The sequence below is a fragment of the Neocloeon triangulifer genome, unplaced genomic scaffold (assembly GCF_031216515.1).
Source record: "Neocloeon triangulifer isolate White Clay Creek 2 clone unplaced genomic scaffold, ASM3121651v1 ptg000022l, whole genome shotgun sequence".
NCBI lineage: Eukaryota > Metazoa > Arthropoda > Insecta > Ephemeroptera > Baetidae > Neocloeon > Neocloeon triangulifer.
The window spans coordinates 2,228,295-2,244,801 of record NW_026775562.1 but is presented as its reverse complement, the minus strand read 5'-3'; the positions used below and the strand labels follow the sequence as shown (position 1 = coordinate 2,244,801).

At 34.3% G+C, this 16,507-nt stretch overlaps 4 protein-coding genes across 5 annotated transcripts; all 4 read right to left on the bottom strand.

Annotated features, from left to right (window-relative positions):
- Positions 1-560: 560 nt before the first annotated feature.
- On the bottom strand, positions 561-4,547 carry LOC132204398 (uncharacterized). 2 transcript variants are annotated; one of them, XM_059632888.1, is made up of 25 exons: positions 4,443-4,547; positions 4,326-4,395; positions 4,111-4,262; positions 3,977-4,059; positions 3,669-3,921; positions 3,578-3,619; positions 3,488-3,521; positions 3,371-3,435; positions 3,227-3,323; positions 2,926-3,170; positions 2,806-2,871; positions 2,699-2,753; positions 2,565-2,641; positions 2,419-2,515; positions 2,110-2,339; positions 1,972-2,050; positions 1,778-1,827; positions 1,692-1,727; positions 1,521-1,641; positions 1,341-1,465; positions 1,224-1,289; positions 1,129-1,165; positions 1,006-1,073; positions 843-942; positions 561-786 (listed from the first exon to the last, which is right to left on the bottom strand). In XM_059632888.1, the coding sequence occupies exons 1-25, from the start codon at positions 4,500-4,502 to the stop codon at positions 572-574; spliced, it is 2,523 nt and encodes an 840-aa protein (XP_059488871.1). In that variant the 5' UTR covers positions 4,503-4,547; the 3' UTR covers positions 561-571. The 2 variants fall into 2 exon arrangements, with proteins under 2 accessions (XP_059488871.1, XP_059488872.1); XM_059632889.1 differs by having other exon boundaries at positions 4,326-4,357; positions 4,443-4,508.
- Positions 4,548-5,522: 975 nt separating this feature from the next.
- LOC132204614 (uncharacterized) lies at positions 5,523-7,513 on the bottom strand. Its single transcript, XM_059633235.1, has 12 exons — positions 7,460-7,513; positions 7,313-7,409; positions 7,031-7,260; positions 6,895-6,973; positions 6,701-6,839; positions 6,523-6,643; positions 6,348-6,472; positions 6,236-6,298; positions 6,128-6,164; positions 5,985-6,067; positions 5,820-5,919; positions 5,523-5,758 (listed from the first exon to the last, which is right to left on the bottom strand). The coding sequence occupies exons 6-12, from the start codon at positions 6,641-6,643 to the stop codon at positions 5,523-5,525; spliced, it is 765 nt and encodes a 254-aa protein (XP_059489218.1). The 5' UTR covers positions 6,701-6,839; positions 6,895-6,973; positions 7,031-7,260; positions 7,313-7,409; positions 7,460-7,513.
- A 1,040-nt stretch (positions 7,514-8,553) lies between these two features.
- On the bottom strand, positions 8,554-9,414 carry LOC132204613 (integumentary mucin C.1-like). Its single transcript, XM_059633234.1, has 5 exons — positions 9,370-9,414; positions 9,266-9,320; positions 9,045-9,211; positions 8,901-8,989; positions 8,554-8,848 (listed from the first exon to the last, which is right to left on the bottom strand). Exons 1-5 carry the CDS (start codon positions 9,412-9,414, stop codon positions 8,554-8,556), a joined length of 651 nt encoding a protein of 216 aa, XP_059489217.1.
- A 412-nt stretch (positions 9,415-9,826) lies between these two features.
- On the bottom strand, positions 9,827-15,954 carry LOC132204455 (phospholipase B1, membrane-associated-like). The gene is made up of 10 exons (XM_059632968.1): positions 15,797-15,954; positions 15,661-15,751; positions 12,188-12,311; positions 11,903-12,131; positions 11,362-11,531; positions 11,104-11,229; positions 10,891-11,050; positions 10,687-10,838; positions 10,114-10,294; positions 9,827-10,065 (listed from the first exon to the last, which is right to left on the bottom strand). The coding sequence occupies exons 3-10, from the start codon at positions 12,302-12,304 to the stop codon at positions 9,842-9,844; spliced, it is 1,359 nt and encodes a 452-aa protein (XP_059488951.1). The 5' UTR covers positions 12,305-12,311; positions 15,661-15,751; positions 15,797-15,954; the 3' UTR covers positions 9,827-9,841.
- Between the last annotated feature and the right edge of the window lie 553 nt (positions 15,955-16,507).

Sequence of the window (16,507 nt, the reverse complement as noted above, 5' to 3'; positions counted from 1 at the left end):
TGCCGCCTGATGTAAAAACAAAACTGGCTGTTCTCTATGTGATTGATGTGAAAACACCCAACCAGGCCGATGAGCGTTTCCGGGCAATGATGACAGAGCGCTGCGTCACGTTTCAAACGTAAATTTGTGAATAATATATTTAATATTTGAAACAGGAAACAAATTCAATAATTTTATAAAAATTTTATGATTCAATTGTAAATTTGCAACTGAAAGCATAGGACATTTCCGAATGAATTTGTCTTTGTTGATTATTTTATAAAAAAATAATGGTGCCCTTAATCCAATCTTCTGTGGGGAAAATGTCACCTTGGCTTCTTTAAATAATTAATATTTCTTAGAATTAATTTGTCTCCTTGTTTTACGTGAATTAGGATATAATGGAAAGGTAATTTTTCGATCTGAATTTTTTTTTCAAATTTAATCAGCATGCATCTTTTTATGCTGAAATATATTTAAATTGACAACAGAAGATATCATTTGAATAATAGAGGGAGAAAATTCATTCAACATAAAAATATATTGGTCTTGAATAATGTTGTATTAATTTCAATTTTTATTTTAGCTCAAATTAAATTGCCTCGCACAAAACATGTTGTTGAGAATCCGGACCAAACGGCCTCATAGTTTTGGATGGAAAATCCAAGAGCAACGAATTAAACGAGTTAACTTCCGGCCCCAAAGTGAATCCACCATGGGGGATTGTTGTGGACGAGTAGCACCAGCGTGGAGTGCCACCTTCTCTCGTGGCTGCGACCCAAATAGTACAAAATTTGTGTATTTGAACTAGAATATAGACGAGGTCAAAATAAATCAAATCATGTCAAAGAACAAAAATCAACCTCCTTCGGTGTTCAGGCAACTCCATTCTGCATCAGAGTCAACGGTCGCGAGTCTGAGTCCATATTTGCAACAGAACTTGCTAGCCTCCGTGAAGTTATACTGAAAATTATTTTCAATCCAATAAAATATATAAATATATAATTCACATTTTATAAAGATTACCGCTCCAGAGTAAAAAACGTATTTTTTCCCACAAGCCACCTCCACAAAGCCTTCATTTGCAGCGATCGCTATGGAAATTTTTTAATTAAATTTCACCTTTGAAGCTAAATTATAGCAAATTACGCGCAGTGGCACTGTTATATAGGGCTTGGTAATTCGGCTTTAGAAGAATGAAATTGATAAAAAAAAAAAGATATTTTGAGAATTCATTAAGTTACGTCAACGATGCATTCAAATGGTTCATTGCATTTCGGTTCTGCTGGAGGCAAAGCAGCGACTGAGCCCTTTGGAAGTTAACATTATATTTTTAAATTTAAATTAAAACAAAATCAAACTTGAGAAGCTTCCTCTGCTGAAATCGACTGCTCCATCGCCGAAACCACTCCCATCAAAACGTCCGGCGCTTTTTCTTTGGTGCACTTGATCATTTGCGATGCCTTGTCACATTCGTCCATTCCGTCTACCAAAAGTTTTAATTTACGGCGAAAAGATTCATTATTTTTTTTTTTAAATACCAGTTCCGTTTCCGCAGTCGTCAACGACTAGTAGATTTTTCTTCAAATCGTCCAAGTTTCCTTTGGCTAATTTCTCCAAAATCGACAACACCTCATTCTCGATGAACTTTCCGTTAATCATCTGCAAAACCAAAAATTTTACATTTTAATTTCACTAAGTGAATTACAAACCAATCCACTGTTTTCTCCAACACATTTCAAGAAACACTGGGAAAATGAAAATATGAACAAATAAATTAAAATTTAATTTTAAAAACCTTTGTCCTTAGGTCGTAGTCGGTCCTGTTCATAATCATATCGATTTCGGCTAAATTTAATATATTCAATTTCAATAATTATAAATTAAAATTGCTTAAAATGTGAATTTAATAAGTTAAATAATTTCAATGTAAAATAAAACAGGCTCTTCTTCTCTCCATATCTTTCTAAATTTTCTAATTTTATCAATCACCTGAGCTTATATTGTAAATTGCTGCACACTCGTCTCGCACGCCTTTACCTCCAGACTCAGCTTTTGAATTATCGCGACCCTTCATTAATTCATTGTTTAACAAAGTTTAAAAAATAAAGCAATTTAATTTTGTTTTACTTCGCAAATGTATCTCATTTTTGTCGCTTCGTTGAAATCAGCGAGCATGGCCACACTTCCATTGATGTAAACGGCCAAATGGTTTTCTTGGCCGTTCGCGTTGTCCGGCTGTCCAGGTTCCCAAACCGCCTCTTCCCTGACAATACGCTTCGCGGTGCAGTATCCGTAATTGGACTCGCAACCGATGTCCGTCCCCGAAGTCCAGTAATAACCAGGCTCGGCCATATTTTCTTTAAATTTCATAATAATTTAAAACATATTTTCCTTAAAAAATCTGAAAAATTTAGAAAGAAGATCACAATTTTCAACCTTTTATTCCAGAAATGATTCCTTTGTATTTGTAGTCAAACTGCAGACTCAAAAGTGACATTCCAAATTCACAGCATGCTTGCATGGCTCCAAGGTACTAAATGATTTGTAAATTATGATATAAGTATTTTAATTGATTTTTATACAGTTTGAGTTTGATTGGCGTAACTGAAGACGTAAAATCTTCCGCTTTTCGAATGCCATTTTCCATGTTTTGCTGGATCTAAATAGTTGATTCTCATGAATTGAAAAGTTTATTAACAAAATCTTCCCAATTTACTTGCAAGGTATTGACTGACTTTGTTATTTTTAGTCACATTATTGAAAAACGCATTCTGGAAGAAAATGGTTTTAAATTTTTTATGAAAAAAAATCTACAAATTTCACGTTTTTCTCGCACGTGACGTTTTGGCACACGGGCGATGAACACGCCGGGGCCGGAGTTGTGGATCCCTTAAAATTCATCAAAATAATTGGAAAAACAACGGAAGTTGATTTTTTCCGAACCTGGCAAGCGAAAACGTAAATATTGGTGCACTTTTTGTCGCTTGTGACGACGGTGCTGTTTTCACGCGTGATGTTCAAGTGCATGCAATTCTCCGACTTGTTCACATTGTCCGGTTGATTCGGCGCCCAGATTTGGTTTTGGGTCACGAGCTGCGTCGAGCCGTTCTGATAACACCACGAAAAACCAGAGGTGCTTGCGCGCAGACCGGAAGTCCAGTAGTTTGAACCGTACTTCCAAGTTGTAGCTAGAAAATGAAGTATCGACAAATATTTCATAATTACAAAATTAACGTAAAAAAACCTAAATTTTTGAAGCATTGTAACTTTTTGTCGTCTTCAATTTCTATGGGCTTCATTCCGATTTTGATGCATTTCATGAAGTTATCCCTCCACGTGATCTGTTTTTAAAGTAATTTAAAAAAGTTTCAATTACCAGAAAAATTACCAAAGATTTTCCGAAAACGTATAATTGGCCGCAGGATTGAACCCAAAATCCGTATTTTTCAGGATCTTTAAGAAGAAATTATTGATTTTTATCTCATTATGTGGAACCCTCTTTTACCTTTTAATGTTCCATCTGTGTCAAACATTTTGGGCTAGAATTTAGAAATTATTGGCAGTTTTTCAAAAAATAAGGCTTATTTTGATCTACGTCTTTTGTAAACGTTGAATCACATTTTGACAAAATGAGTTCCTGAAGTTTTAAATTAATTTTTGTTATTAACATTGTAATTAAAGTAAACTTCTAGAGTAGGGGCGGGAGTTGTGGTTGTGGTTGTTGTAGTCGTCGTCGTAGTTGTTGTTGATGTAGTTGTTGAGGGCGTGGTCGTTGAGGTCGTGGCCGGAGTCGTGATGCTGGAGGTTGAAGTCGAAGAAGAACCACTTAAAATGGCAGTGGAAGATTCTGTGGAGGTCTCGACATTGTTCACAACTTGTGCCGTTGTTTCTTCCGGCAGGGAAATCTCCGCCGGCGAGCTTCCGGTTTCGTCACCGCTGCTAATTAATGGAAAATTCATTTTTTTAACCATTGTTAATGCTGGGGAAAATCTACTTTGGCGAAACAGTTTCCGCGTCGGTTGTTGGATCCGTTTGGACCTCCACCACAGAATCAGGGCTTACAGATGAAATAGAACTCTGAATACATTTTAAATTAATAAAATATATTATGATTAAAATCCGCAGTACATTTTGAGCCGAAGAGGAACTCCTTGTTTGGATCCTGTCAGTTGTTTTGTTGGATGTTTTGGTTTCTCTAGTACACGATGAGGCAGCGCAACATTTTATAATCATTTGCCTGTTGCTTTGTTTATTGTCCCCGTGTCGTCCTCGTTTATTTCCTAAATTTTTAATTTTTCTCATTAAAATTTCTTCAATTAAAGGCGATAAAAATGTTTCTGTACCTGAATTAGGACTCAAATGTGTGCTTTTGGCTCTGTTAATTTTGGCGGTGTGACCATTTGGCGTCAGTACCTGGTAAAAATTATCAGGCAGATTCTGTATTATTTTGCTAATCTCACCAGGATAGCTCCGACTGCTCCCATCAGGATGAATACAACGAGGAAATTATTGGAACGCATGTTGCGTCTACCACGTAACAGTGGCAACTGAGCTTATTGTTAGAAAGCTTCACATATAACTAAGGGACTTTTTTGCTGGGAAATTTATCGTGCTTTTGGTTTTTCCATTCACGTGTTCTAATATACGGAAGGGAAAAATTTACGTGAATTTCGGTCGTTTGGTTGTGCTATTTCAACTGGTCTGCCATATTGAATAAACAGAAAATAAATATTTATAGACATTATTTAATTCCAGGGTTTAATTTAATCAAACAGATTATCTATTAGTTAAAAACAAAGAGTGGATCTTCAGGTTTCATTGCTGAATTATGACAAAGCTATTTAAAGGTGGACAAAACTTATTTGAAAGTAAAAAAGCTTTCAAAATTACAGTTAAGACACCAATGAGGGCCTAGATTTGTTCAATTTTGGCCATAATTGGATTTTTGCTAAAGAACGGTTATTTTAAATGCAACAATGGATCATCTGAAACGCCATAAATTCTAATCATTTCTAACAGAGCTTTATTTACATAAGATTAATTAAAGTATTAAAAAACTCTTCATTTTTATTTCAGCTTCAAAGAACAAAACGAAAAAGTCGGAATCGTGTTATTTTTATTCACTGATTTTCCATATTTTTAGCAGGGATCTCTCTCTCTCCTCAGCGCCTACATGAAACAAATAGGCAACCCGCTGCTCTCAGACGCTTAGCAGGTTGCCAAAAGTCAGCAGATACCAAGATTCAATTTAGAACAAAAATAAATAAATGGTTATAAAAATATGGGAAAAAAAATAAAATCATAGTACAATTAGGCTGAGAAAGAAATTTCTCTCGGAACTATCTTGCATCTAATTCATTAAAAAAATAAAAGCTTCCAAATTACCTTCGTGATTTTTTTTATCCTTTTTCTTGTGGGATTTCTTGGCTACTTTTTACTTTCTCCTGCATTCAGCTGTGATTTTAGTTTTCATTTCTAAAATTAATTTTGTTTTCTTAAAAAAAGAATGAGTCACGGATCAAATGAAATCCAGTTATTTATTAATATTCTTCGCATAACATGTGCGCCGAATTCATAACAGGAGACACTGTTAGAGATTTTGAAGCATAGTTAATGATCATAAACGGCTTCAAAGGATCAACTGATGTCGCGGCTGGAATAGTGAGTAGAAGATTGCTGATAGGCGCACTTGAATAACACCACTGTGGCGACGTCTGATTTGGTAGCCACGATGCTGCAATCCAGTAAGGGCAAACCCTGTGCGTGGAAGCGTACGCTGGAATTTAAATAATTCCATATCAGGATAAGCATTAAAAAAATTAAGTCTTTTCTTATACTAGAACTATTTATAGCACAGTCCAGCTTTGATATGGTATCCAACGTTGCCATACGTAGACCGTATTTGCAGCACATCTCATTTGCATAAGTAAAATTGTACTGTTGATTTTATTTAAAAAAATTAAATATATCAAACTGTATAATTTAAAATTATTAATTTTTACACCACTTCCTCCGGAGGAAAGATACTTTTTTCCGCAGTTAAAGTCAACCATAAAGCCCGCTGTCCCGTTCACAAGAGGCTGAGCTACAAAGTTATTTTTAAAAATCAAAGTATTTTCATATTGTTCTTTGATTAATATTTTACTTGTGTTCGCAGCTTCAAAGGCATCTCGTAATTTTGGCTATTAAAAGTGATTTAAATATAAGTAAAAACATAAATTAAAAATGTCTTTTTTCAATAAAACTTTCTTACATCAAGAACGCACGTGTAATTAGTGGCACATTGGCGTGGTGATGGAGGAAGCGGTACGGTTTCCTTGAAATAAAAATATTATTCAATAAAATCGAACATCAATATTTCTAACTTGGATTGTTTCCGATTGAGAAATGGATTTTTCCATTTCGTAAACCACCCCCATCAATATGTCCGGCGCCTTTTCCTTCGTGCACTTGATCATTTGCGATGCTTTATCGCACTCATCCATTCCGTCTGTTGAAATTTTTATTTTTATTTCAAAATAATCAACTTCTAAATTAGACCCGTAGTGTTGCCGCAATCGTCAACAACCATGAGGTTTTTCCGCAGATCTTCCAAATTCCCTTTGGCCATTTTTTCCAAAATCGCCAACACCTCATTCTCTACGAATTTCCCGTTGATCATCTAAAATTTACCAAAATCAATTGAATTTATCAATAAAATATAAATGAACAAATTTACCAGTCCACTATTTTCTCCAACACATTTGATGAAACACTATTTTTCAATAATAATAATTTATGAAAATCACTTAAATATATTTTATAAACTTTTGTCCGTAGGTCGTAGTTTGTTCTGTTTAAAAGCGAATCCATTTCACCTTAAAAATTATAAATTAAAATTTTAATTTGATTTTTCTCTACGTTCTAACTTACTGGAGCTGACGTTGTAAATGGCAGCACATTCGTCTCTCACGGATTTCCCACCAGAATCAGACTTTGACGTATCACGGCCCTGTAACACATTATGGATTTTTTATAAGATCATCAAATATTCTGCACAAATATGAACCTCGCAAATGAATCGCAGCTTTTTTTCACCGTCGAAATCAGCCAACAACGCTTGGGTTCTGTTGATGTAAATAGCCAGGAAGTTTTCCTTTCCTCCAGCATTGTCCGGTTGTCCTGGTTCCCAAAGAGCCTCATCGCGGACAAGACGATTAACCGAGCAGTATCCGTACTTTGACTCGCAGCCACTGTCCGTTGCCGAGGTCCAGAAGTAGCCCGGATCATTTGATTGTTCTTTGAATAATATGAATTTTCGCAAAGATTATATCATTTCCAAAGTTTAAACCTTTAATTCCAGAAATCACTCCGTCGAATTTATAATCAAATTGCAAACTCAAAAGGGTCATTCCGAGCTCGCAGCAAGTCTGCATCGCCCCAAGAAACTATAAAAAATCGTTTTTCAAGTAGTTTCTAATGAAAACATTTTTATTACGGTCCGAGTCTCATTTGGATAACTGAAGAAGTAAAATCTGCTGTGTTTGTTGTACCAAGTGCCAAATTGATTCGGGTCTTAAATTAAAGTTAATAAATTATTGAATTAACAAATAATAATGATTATAACTGGTTAGATAATAGGAGACTTGTTTGTTCGATTTCGTGACATTCGAAAAAAGAGCCATCTGGAAAAAAAACACCAATTTCTTATCAGTTGTTTGCGAATAAAAAAATTCCATACATTTTTATTGCACGTGATGTTTGGACAGACAGGCGAAGAACACGGTGGAGGTGGGGTTGGCGCTCCCTTGTTTAAATTATGAAATAATTGATGAAGTTAAATAAATTTAGCTCAACTTGGCAGGAGAAAACGTAAATATTGGTGCACTTTTTGTCGCTCAGATGAACGGTGCTGTTCTCTTTTGTGATGTTCAAGTGAACGCAGTTTTCCGACTGATTGAAATTGTCCGGCTGACTCGGTGCCCACATGTTTAATGTCCCTAGGGATTTAGTGGTTCCGTTTTGGAAGCACCAAGAAAATTTGGTCGTTGTCGTTCGCAAACCGGAAGACCAGTAGTTCGACCCGTATTTCCAGTTCGTGGCTGCAGATAAAAATGCAATACGAAATTCGAGGAACAATATTTTTACCTAAGTCTTGCAGACATTGTAATTTGTTTGCGTCTTCAATTGTCACAGGTTGCATTCCGATTTTGGCACACTTGATAAAATTGTCTCTCCAAGTCACCTTTATTAAACCGATATAAATTTAAAAAGAAGTTATTTTTTAGTTTCTAACCAATGATTTTCCAAATACAAAAAGTTGGCCACATGATTGGACCCAAAATCCATATTTATCAGGGTCTATAATTTATTTTATTTTATATTTCATGAAATAATCGAAATCAATGTTTACCTTTCAACTTGTTATCAGTGTCAAATAATGATTTCTACCAAAATTAATTATTTAAATTAGAGGGTAAGACGAATAGAAAGTTTTTATACGTCTTTTGTAAAAGTTGAGTCGCACTTTCCAACTACCAGTTCCTGCGTAGAAACAAAACATCCTTTTGTGCTAATTTTTATAAAGTTATTTTAAGTTACTTGGATTGAAGGAATGGGAGTAGTTGTGGTTGTGGTGGTTGTTGTTGTGGTGGTGGTTGTCGTAGTGGTTGAAGTTGTTGTGCTCGTGGTTGATGGTGTTGATGAAACGGTGCTACCAGAAGTTAAGGTAGATTGAGGGGTTGAAGAAGAAATTATGGATGGAATTGCCGTTGAGGTGGAAGATGCAGATCCGGTTAATGTACTGCTTTTTTGAGACTCGGAAGCCACCGCATTTGAGGTTATTGCAGGCGTTGAAATTTCTACTACTGGGCTGACAGAAATACCCCTTTACAAGTAATTGAACTTTTTTATTAAAAAATAATTTTATTTATTATTACATGGTTGTCGATTCTGAGGGGATGGATGTGTCGGTATTGCCATTTACATCAACAGTTTGGGTTTCTGCATCGACAACAACGATCTCTCCCTAAATTAAATTTTGATGCACTTAATTAAATTTATTTGAAAAAGGAAATTATCACCGAAATAACTGTTGTTGATAAAGGTGTAGAGGAAATCGTGCTGTCGGTTCCGTTGGTTCTGTGGCTTGTCAACTTGGTACCTGACAAGCAGGAACCCGATCCGCAGCATTGGATTATTTGTTGCTGGCGAGATTTCCTATTTGATCCTGCATTTTGACCGCTTCCAACTTTAATTAAAAATAATAATTTAATAAATAATAATTTTATAAAATAATTCTTACCTTTGTTAGAACTTTTTGCCCTTTTATTTGTGCCGGAAGCATTAACAGCATAAATCTGTGAGGTTAAATATTTTAGCTCTGATTATTATTGAAATTAATTTTACCGCGATGAATAGAAGTATTGACAAGAGCAAAGTGCTTCTACGCATGGTTCAGCTGGCTCATGATTTTGTTATGGTCCTGTATCATTGGGTAGGCCAAAGAGTCACATGTTTTGATTTTCTGCTTCCGCAAAGGGAATTTTGATTTTGTTTACGGGATTTCCACTCATCACATTGCTGACGTAATGCTATTAGTTGTTAATTGAATGCAGGAAGCTCTCGACAATTTTCATAAATACAAGAAGTGCATTTTGAAATGTTTGTTGACGTTGACAGAAAAATAATTGCGATATTTGTTCATTTTTTTAATTTTGTTCATTTTGTAATAAGAGGAAAATGGTAATGCTACAAATTTCATTTGGTTTACTCATGTTTATTTTTAATAATCTAATAATTTTCCATAATAAATTACTTAAACTTAAATCGAGTCAGACTTTTGTCATAAACTAAATTTAATATTATGCATATTTTACAATTAAATATATTTAGGAAGCAAAAAATTTCTCGTCCTCATCTGCAGTTCTTGAAAATCGGAGTGCAATTGCGAGCCCTGTGTCCTGAAGAGGGCGCTGTTTTCCGCCGTAAACAGATAGGGCGAGTTAACCGTCGGACAGAGGAAGCGTTCAAAAATTTTATTTGGCGGCGACGACGAGCGGATGTGGTTTGACTCCAAGAGATTGTTCCAATGCATGTTCGCCACTAAAAGAAATAAATTAATTACATAAATAGATTTAAAAAAAATCTTACTTAATGCGGAACCAGCTTGGCTCATGTGGAAACAGTCTGGGCTGATCAAGTTCTTGTTGGTCATCCAAACGCTTTTCATATCGGCAGGAGTTGATCGATAGCCCAGGTGGTGCGTGAATAATGTAAATGGCATCAACTCGACCGCAAATTCCGGGTCGTTTGAGTATCGTCCACTCTCAATCTAAAAAAACATGATTTTATAGAAAGTATTTTTTTTTTAATTAGTAAAAAAACTGTTTTTAAATTCCCGGAATTTGAAATTTTTGCAGGAATTTAATTGTTTCTCTAAAATAGTTTCTTGTGACAAACGTTTGTGCAAATTTAAACAGAAATTTGGGGCAAATTATTACTTCTTTTGTAAGAAAAATTTAATTTGGTTTTTAAAAATCAGGGCTCTCATAATTTTTGGTAAAAAATACAATTAAAAATTATCCATTAATTTATCTTACAAATTTGTGTTAAAATTTGACTTTTTGGGACTTTTCAAATTTTCCCAAAGAATTTTGTCATTATTTTTTAATTCTATGATAAAACTTAAGAAACAATTTCATTAAATTTTCATTAATTTTTTACCAGTTCAATCTCAGCCCTCGCATATTCTCTGGCCAAATTTCCCACCCACTTGACGGGGTCCTTGGCCTGGCCTCTGTGCAGACAGGCGCACAAAAACGGGTGCATCAATTTACACATGAAGGAGCGTTGCACCTTCATGGAATAAGTCACATCTGAAAAAATTTTTATTGGCAAATTCTAATAAAAAATAAAATAATAATCAACCTCCGATCGTTACAAGAGAGACGTAAGTGCGAGGCATGTTTTTCTTGAGAAAGTCGAGCGCTTTTTGCAGCTGCTTCTTGTGCTGAAGGGCCGTGTGTTTTTCAGGGTTGAAACACGCCTTTGAGCAAAGGTCGTTGTGCCCGATGAAAATTGTTACAAACTGTGAAATTAAATTGAATAATTGAGTCATTTTTAGTTGAAAAAGTCACAGACCTTCCAAGATTTTCGGAAATTAATATTGGGGTCGGATCGAACTCTGGAAACGAGGATTTGCGCCTGTTTCAATGCGTCGTCGTCCAACGCCGCCGGCATCGCTATGTTGAATCGGGAATTCTTGGACTGCAAAGATTATTAAATTTGAAAATATTAGTGTCAAAATAAATCGGATGAAAAACAGAATTTTTTCAAAGAAATTCAATACTTTTTAGTTTGATTTTTTTTAAATTAAAATTTAGTTTGTTTTTATCTTGCCTGATACGAGCCTTCTCCTACTGAATAGCCGGTGATGTTTGGGTTGAACTGCTTCAGGATGTTGGGTATCGTCAGGTACCTGCGCCAGTCCGATTCGCCACCCACACACCAAGAAACGCCGCGGTACTGGATGAAAACGCTGAAGGGCGAATCGTCCAGAGCTGCGTCACCTGCGACCGCAAATTGTGTGGGAAAATGGAGTTTCATTGAGTTTTATTGCTTTATTATTATTGATTTTTGTGGGTAGAGAATTTCTCATTAAAAATTAATTACATTCTCATTTATTAAAAGCCATCTCCAGCAATAATACAATTTTCTTTAGAGTTTGAACGAAGTATAAATAAAATCGAGTTAGCTGTAAAAAATTCTTCTTACGGGTGATTTAGATTTTACAATCAGTCACGAACTTTGAAATCAAGAATAAAAATCATTAATTTAATTATTGAAAATAAATTCATTAGAACCAATATTATTCTCATTTAATGCTTTTTATAAATTTCTGAGAGAAATTTATGAAGCAAGTTTATCATTTTTTTTTTACCTGCCACAAGACTGTCCCCAATTGCGGCGACCACGTCAATGTCTCCAGGTCGGAGTTGGTGCACCGACGAGGGTGGTTCGGGGGAGCGCGGAGCTACTTGGTTGAAAAACTTTTGGCAAGGAAACTCCATCAACGAGGACATGTGTTTCTGGCAGCTGGCGTGTTTGCTGACCACCGGTTGGAAAGCGGCTTCACTGCCCACCGGCTTCGTCCACTCGTCCACCTGATTCTATTTCAGAAAACATAATTAATATCAATATTTCCTATAGAGTTTTCTTCTTTTACCATTACAGAGTCCGGAATTTTCATGAAGCCCATCAAGTCTTCCAATTGGCCGTGAGAAATGTGCAAAAGGGAGGAGAAAAGGAGCAGTGGAACTGTCATGACTGAACGTTTTGCCATCCTAAAACTGGAAAAATGGTAAATTAGAGATTTTTAAATTTATTTATTTATTTCTACATTCATTTTGTTACATAAAAACCTAAAGAAGGAGTGAAAATTGAAATATTCAGAAATCATAACAAAAAAATCCAAAATACATTTGAAAAATTATTCACAGAAATTTGAAAATTCTCAAAATAGGCATAAAATTTTGACTTACTGTGAGTCTAATAATTTTATCTTTAATAATTATTTTAATCTTTCTGGATGTCTGGATGATTTTAACTTTGAAATGGTTGATTTTTCACAAATTTTATATAAATTACTAATTATGCTTCTTCATTAATTTAGTGAAGTGAATAATTAGCAACAAAATTTGTTAATATCGGAAAAAATGTTAAAATAACTTTAATATAGAAAAAAATAATTAACGAGGAATATAATTTACAAATAGTTTCGGGCATATTAATTTTATTTGTTGTTTGTTCGGGAAGCCCGGCAGGAAGAATGACAAAGGACTATTACGGAGACAATGAAACGAGATGTTGAACTTGATCCGCGGCGACATCTCAATATCAAGTGCGTTATTTCGTAACGCCTAAGCGGCTTGTTAACGCACCAGGCTAATTATTATTCCCGGCTCGCATTGTGTCCCGCTGCGAATCATTTCCCCGACTAAGCAGGAAAGAAACAGATGCGATTATTTGTGCACCAACAATGGGTGCTTATTAATTTTTTCGGCCGACCCTGACCCAATAAGCAAAATCACTGTCAAGAGAGTGAAGATGAAGTTTATTTTTTCATCTCAAAGGTCTCCTCCGGGGCGGTGAATCACATTTTTTTAGAGCCATTGTTTTCCTCTTTTTGTCGCGACGAGCGGAAATTTGCATCTCGCCTATAGGGTTAAGCAATTAGAATGGCGCGAGCGTGACTGGCGGAAATTTTATTGAGGCATTAAACGCGGCGGATCATTGACGTTTTCGGCCGCTGCTAAGGTCGAGAAGAGCAAATTCACGGCTAATTTATGCGACCGGCACTTCCTCGCAAATTGTTTGTTTTCGCGTAAAGTTATTTGAATAAATTTGCAAACATATTTCATTTCCTTGGAGAGTTTTAGTTACATTGTACATATTTTTGCAGAAAATACAATGCAAAAAAATTTTTAAAAAATATTGAATGTTCTGTAAAAAAAGTAGCAAATTTTTACAAAAATTCATGTCACTATAAATTATTGATATTCAATACATTCAATATTTAAAGTTCACTTTTAGCAGCAAATTAATTTTTTTTACGTATATTTGATTATTAATTAATTTTTTCTATATTTTATTAACAATTATATTTAATTTTCACCATGATTTTTAAATTACTTTATAGTTATTTATTGTTCTCGGTCATATGCAACATGATCGAATAGAAAAATTCACAAAAATATGTACAAGGATTAAAACAATGTTGGCTTAAAACAGTTAAAACTCAAAAAATGCTTTACAAATTGGTTCATACCAACATTTTCAGACAATTTTTTTCCCTCTGGCCTCAAATTTAGATAAATATTATAATTAAAATTCTGGAATTTTTGTTAACCAAAATAATAACTTCTTCTGTAAGCTGAGAAAATTTCGGTAAATTTTGAACTCGATGAAAAACATGATTTTGTTTTCTCAAAAATTCTGAAAACTTCTCTGACAATTATTATGTACTTTTATATGAACAATGATTTCACAAATTGCTCTTCTTTGAGATCAAGAGATAAAAAAAATCAAAAATGCTAAGAAGAATGCATAAATATAATTTTCTTTCAAGATTTGCGATTTATAAACTTATTACCAAATTTAAATTTCGACAATGAAAAGCTATTGTTTTTAAATGAAGTACCGAGCCAAAATAAATGGCAACAACAATAAAATTAATAGGTTTTGTATAATCAGCATTAAAATTAATAAAAAAAACTCATTAATTATTCTTGAATTTTTTTATTAATTATTTTATTTCCAAATAATATAATTGATAAAAATTGAGTTAAGGTTTTGACACCGATAATCGCGAGTCTCGCTTCCAAAGAAATGCATATTAGTCACATTTCACTGGAAAAAATCGCGGACGTCATCGGCCGGCCGCGCTTGGCAAAAAGTGCGGGTGCGGAGAAAAGAAAAATGTGTAGCGGACGCATTCGCCGCAACTCGGCCTCGCTGCGGTCTCAATTATTTCGTTCGCTCTTCTTCCACGCGAAATTAAAACCCATCCTTTTCCAGAAACAAATTTTTAATTTTTTTGCTTCGGCACCCACAAGAAATAATGCACGACGACCTCCTCTATCGATATACAAATGCGCGTGGGCCAATTTATTTTCAATGCGATGTGAAAGATTAGCAAATTGAGAGAGAATAATAAGAAAAGCGTTTTTCACGTGGGTGCTCCGCGCATATGGAGACGCAATTAGACTGGCAATGCTAACAACCTCGGGTGTTTCCCCCGAGCCAAGGCGACATTCGTGAAAGAATAAAAGTATAGACTTTTATTGTTATATTTTACCTATCGTAAAGTAGAATATTTTGCGCAGTGTGATATAAAAATAACGGACTAGAAATAATAAAAAAAGTAATTTGAAAAATAACATTATTTACATAATTTTCTAACGCATAAAGATTAAAAATTTTTTTTTTAAGTTTTGAAAAATATATTGGAGAAACGTTTACCAAAATTAACGGAGTCATTAAAAATTTAATGTTTAATAAAGATTAATAATTAATTTTGATATTTAACGGAAATGAATAACACAATATAAAACTAAATCTTAACTATAGCAATATTTTTATTTAAAGTAATATGAAATGAATTTGAAACTTGAAAAATTGTTGAAAAATTAATTAAAATATAGTTCAAAATTTGTAGCAAAGATATGAGAGCAAAAATAAAGTCAATAGATAGCAATTATACTCTTTATGATCTTGGAAGTTTTTGCAAATCTTTTATTAATGTTGCTTCATATTAAATTAATTAAAAATTAATTATTTTTAAAATAAAAAATTTGTTACAGAAATTTAAGAAAAATAATCAACAAACAGTAATAAAAATTAAATAATTTAAATCAAGATCAATAAGGCCAAGAAAATAATTATTTTGCCAATGTTTATTAGAAAATTAAATGCAATTCTGTGCCTTTCTATTTGAACCGCAATTTGTATAAGCAATTTTGCATTTGAGCTGTTAATCGGATTACCTCAGAAATTTTGCAACATTTCCTATTGTCAATTGTCAACATCTCACCTGAGGATAAACAACTTTTACTTTCGTTTAAAGCCAACTGTTGAAATTTCAATAAATTTAAGAACAATTTTTGTTTAAAAAGAAAATATTGACAAAAAAATTCTTACCTTTTGTTGTTTTTTGCTGAATCAACCGGCTTTGATACTTCCGGGAGTCTTCAGCGTTACGAGCATTGACGGGAGAGACGAACTGAGAGACCTGACGGGAATTATGCAGATTTATAGTTTCCACCTCCCTCCTCACATATTTTTGCAGATTCGCACGCATCCCTCCTCGAGACGCTCCCGATGGTCGCACCTGTGTCGCCGCGACCTTGGGGCGTGTACCAAAGGTCAGGTCACTCAATGCCGGTGCATTTCCACATCCAGCATCCCGAGCGACGAGACAATGTGCGCTGATGACAAAGGCTCTTGATATGAAATATAGTCGGCCTATAAAAAGGCCTATTTCCCTTTCACGTACGTCGGCTTATTTGTGCAAAGGCTGTCCAGGTTGCGTGTCAATTAATTAGGAACGGGGCAATGACGTGGCCGGGGTTGGTCTTTCAGAATAGTAACTTGCTATTGTTAAAGACTTTAATACTTTGGTAGTCTCAGGCTCAAAACCACTTAACAATTATTGTATTAAAATGATCAGGGGAAATATTTACCGTCTTCAATATTTTTAATTAAATGTGATTATCAACATTAGCAAACTTCAAACAAAAGGAAATTGAAATAAAGTTAGAAATGCTTAAATTTTTAGTTAAAATAATTGTCAAAACTCCAATAGAAAATATATTTTTTAAGTCCATCTTATTTTTGGTTCTGATTTTTACTCTCATAATAATTTCTTAAAATTTGAAAATTAACCATATTTCTTTCTGAAATTGAAGATTTTGTCTGCATAATTTTTCTTAAAGCTTTTTACCAAACAATAAGGATTTAAAAACTTTAGTTCCCTCCATTTTCATCT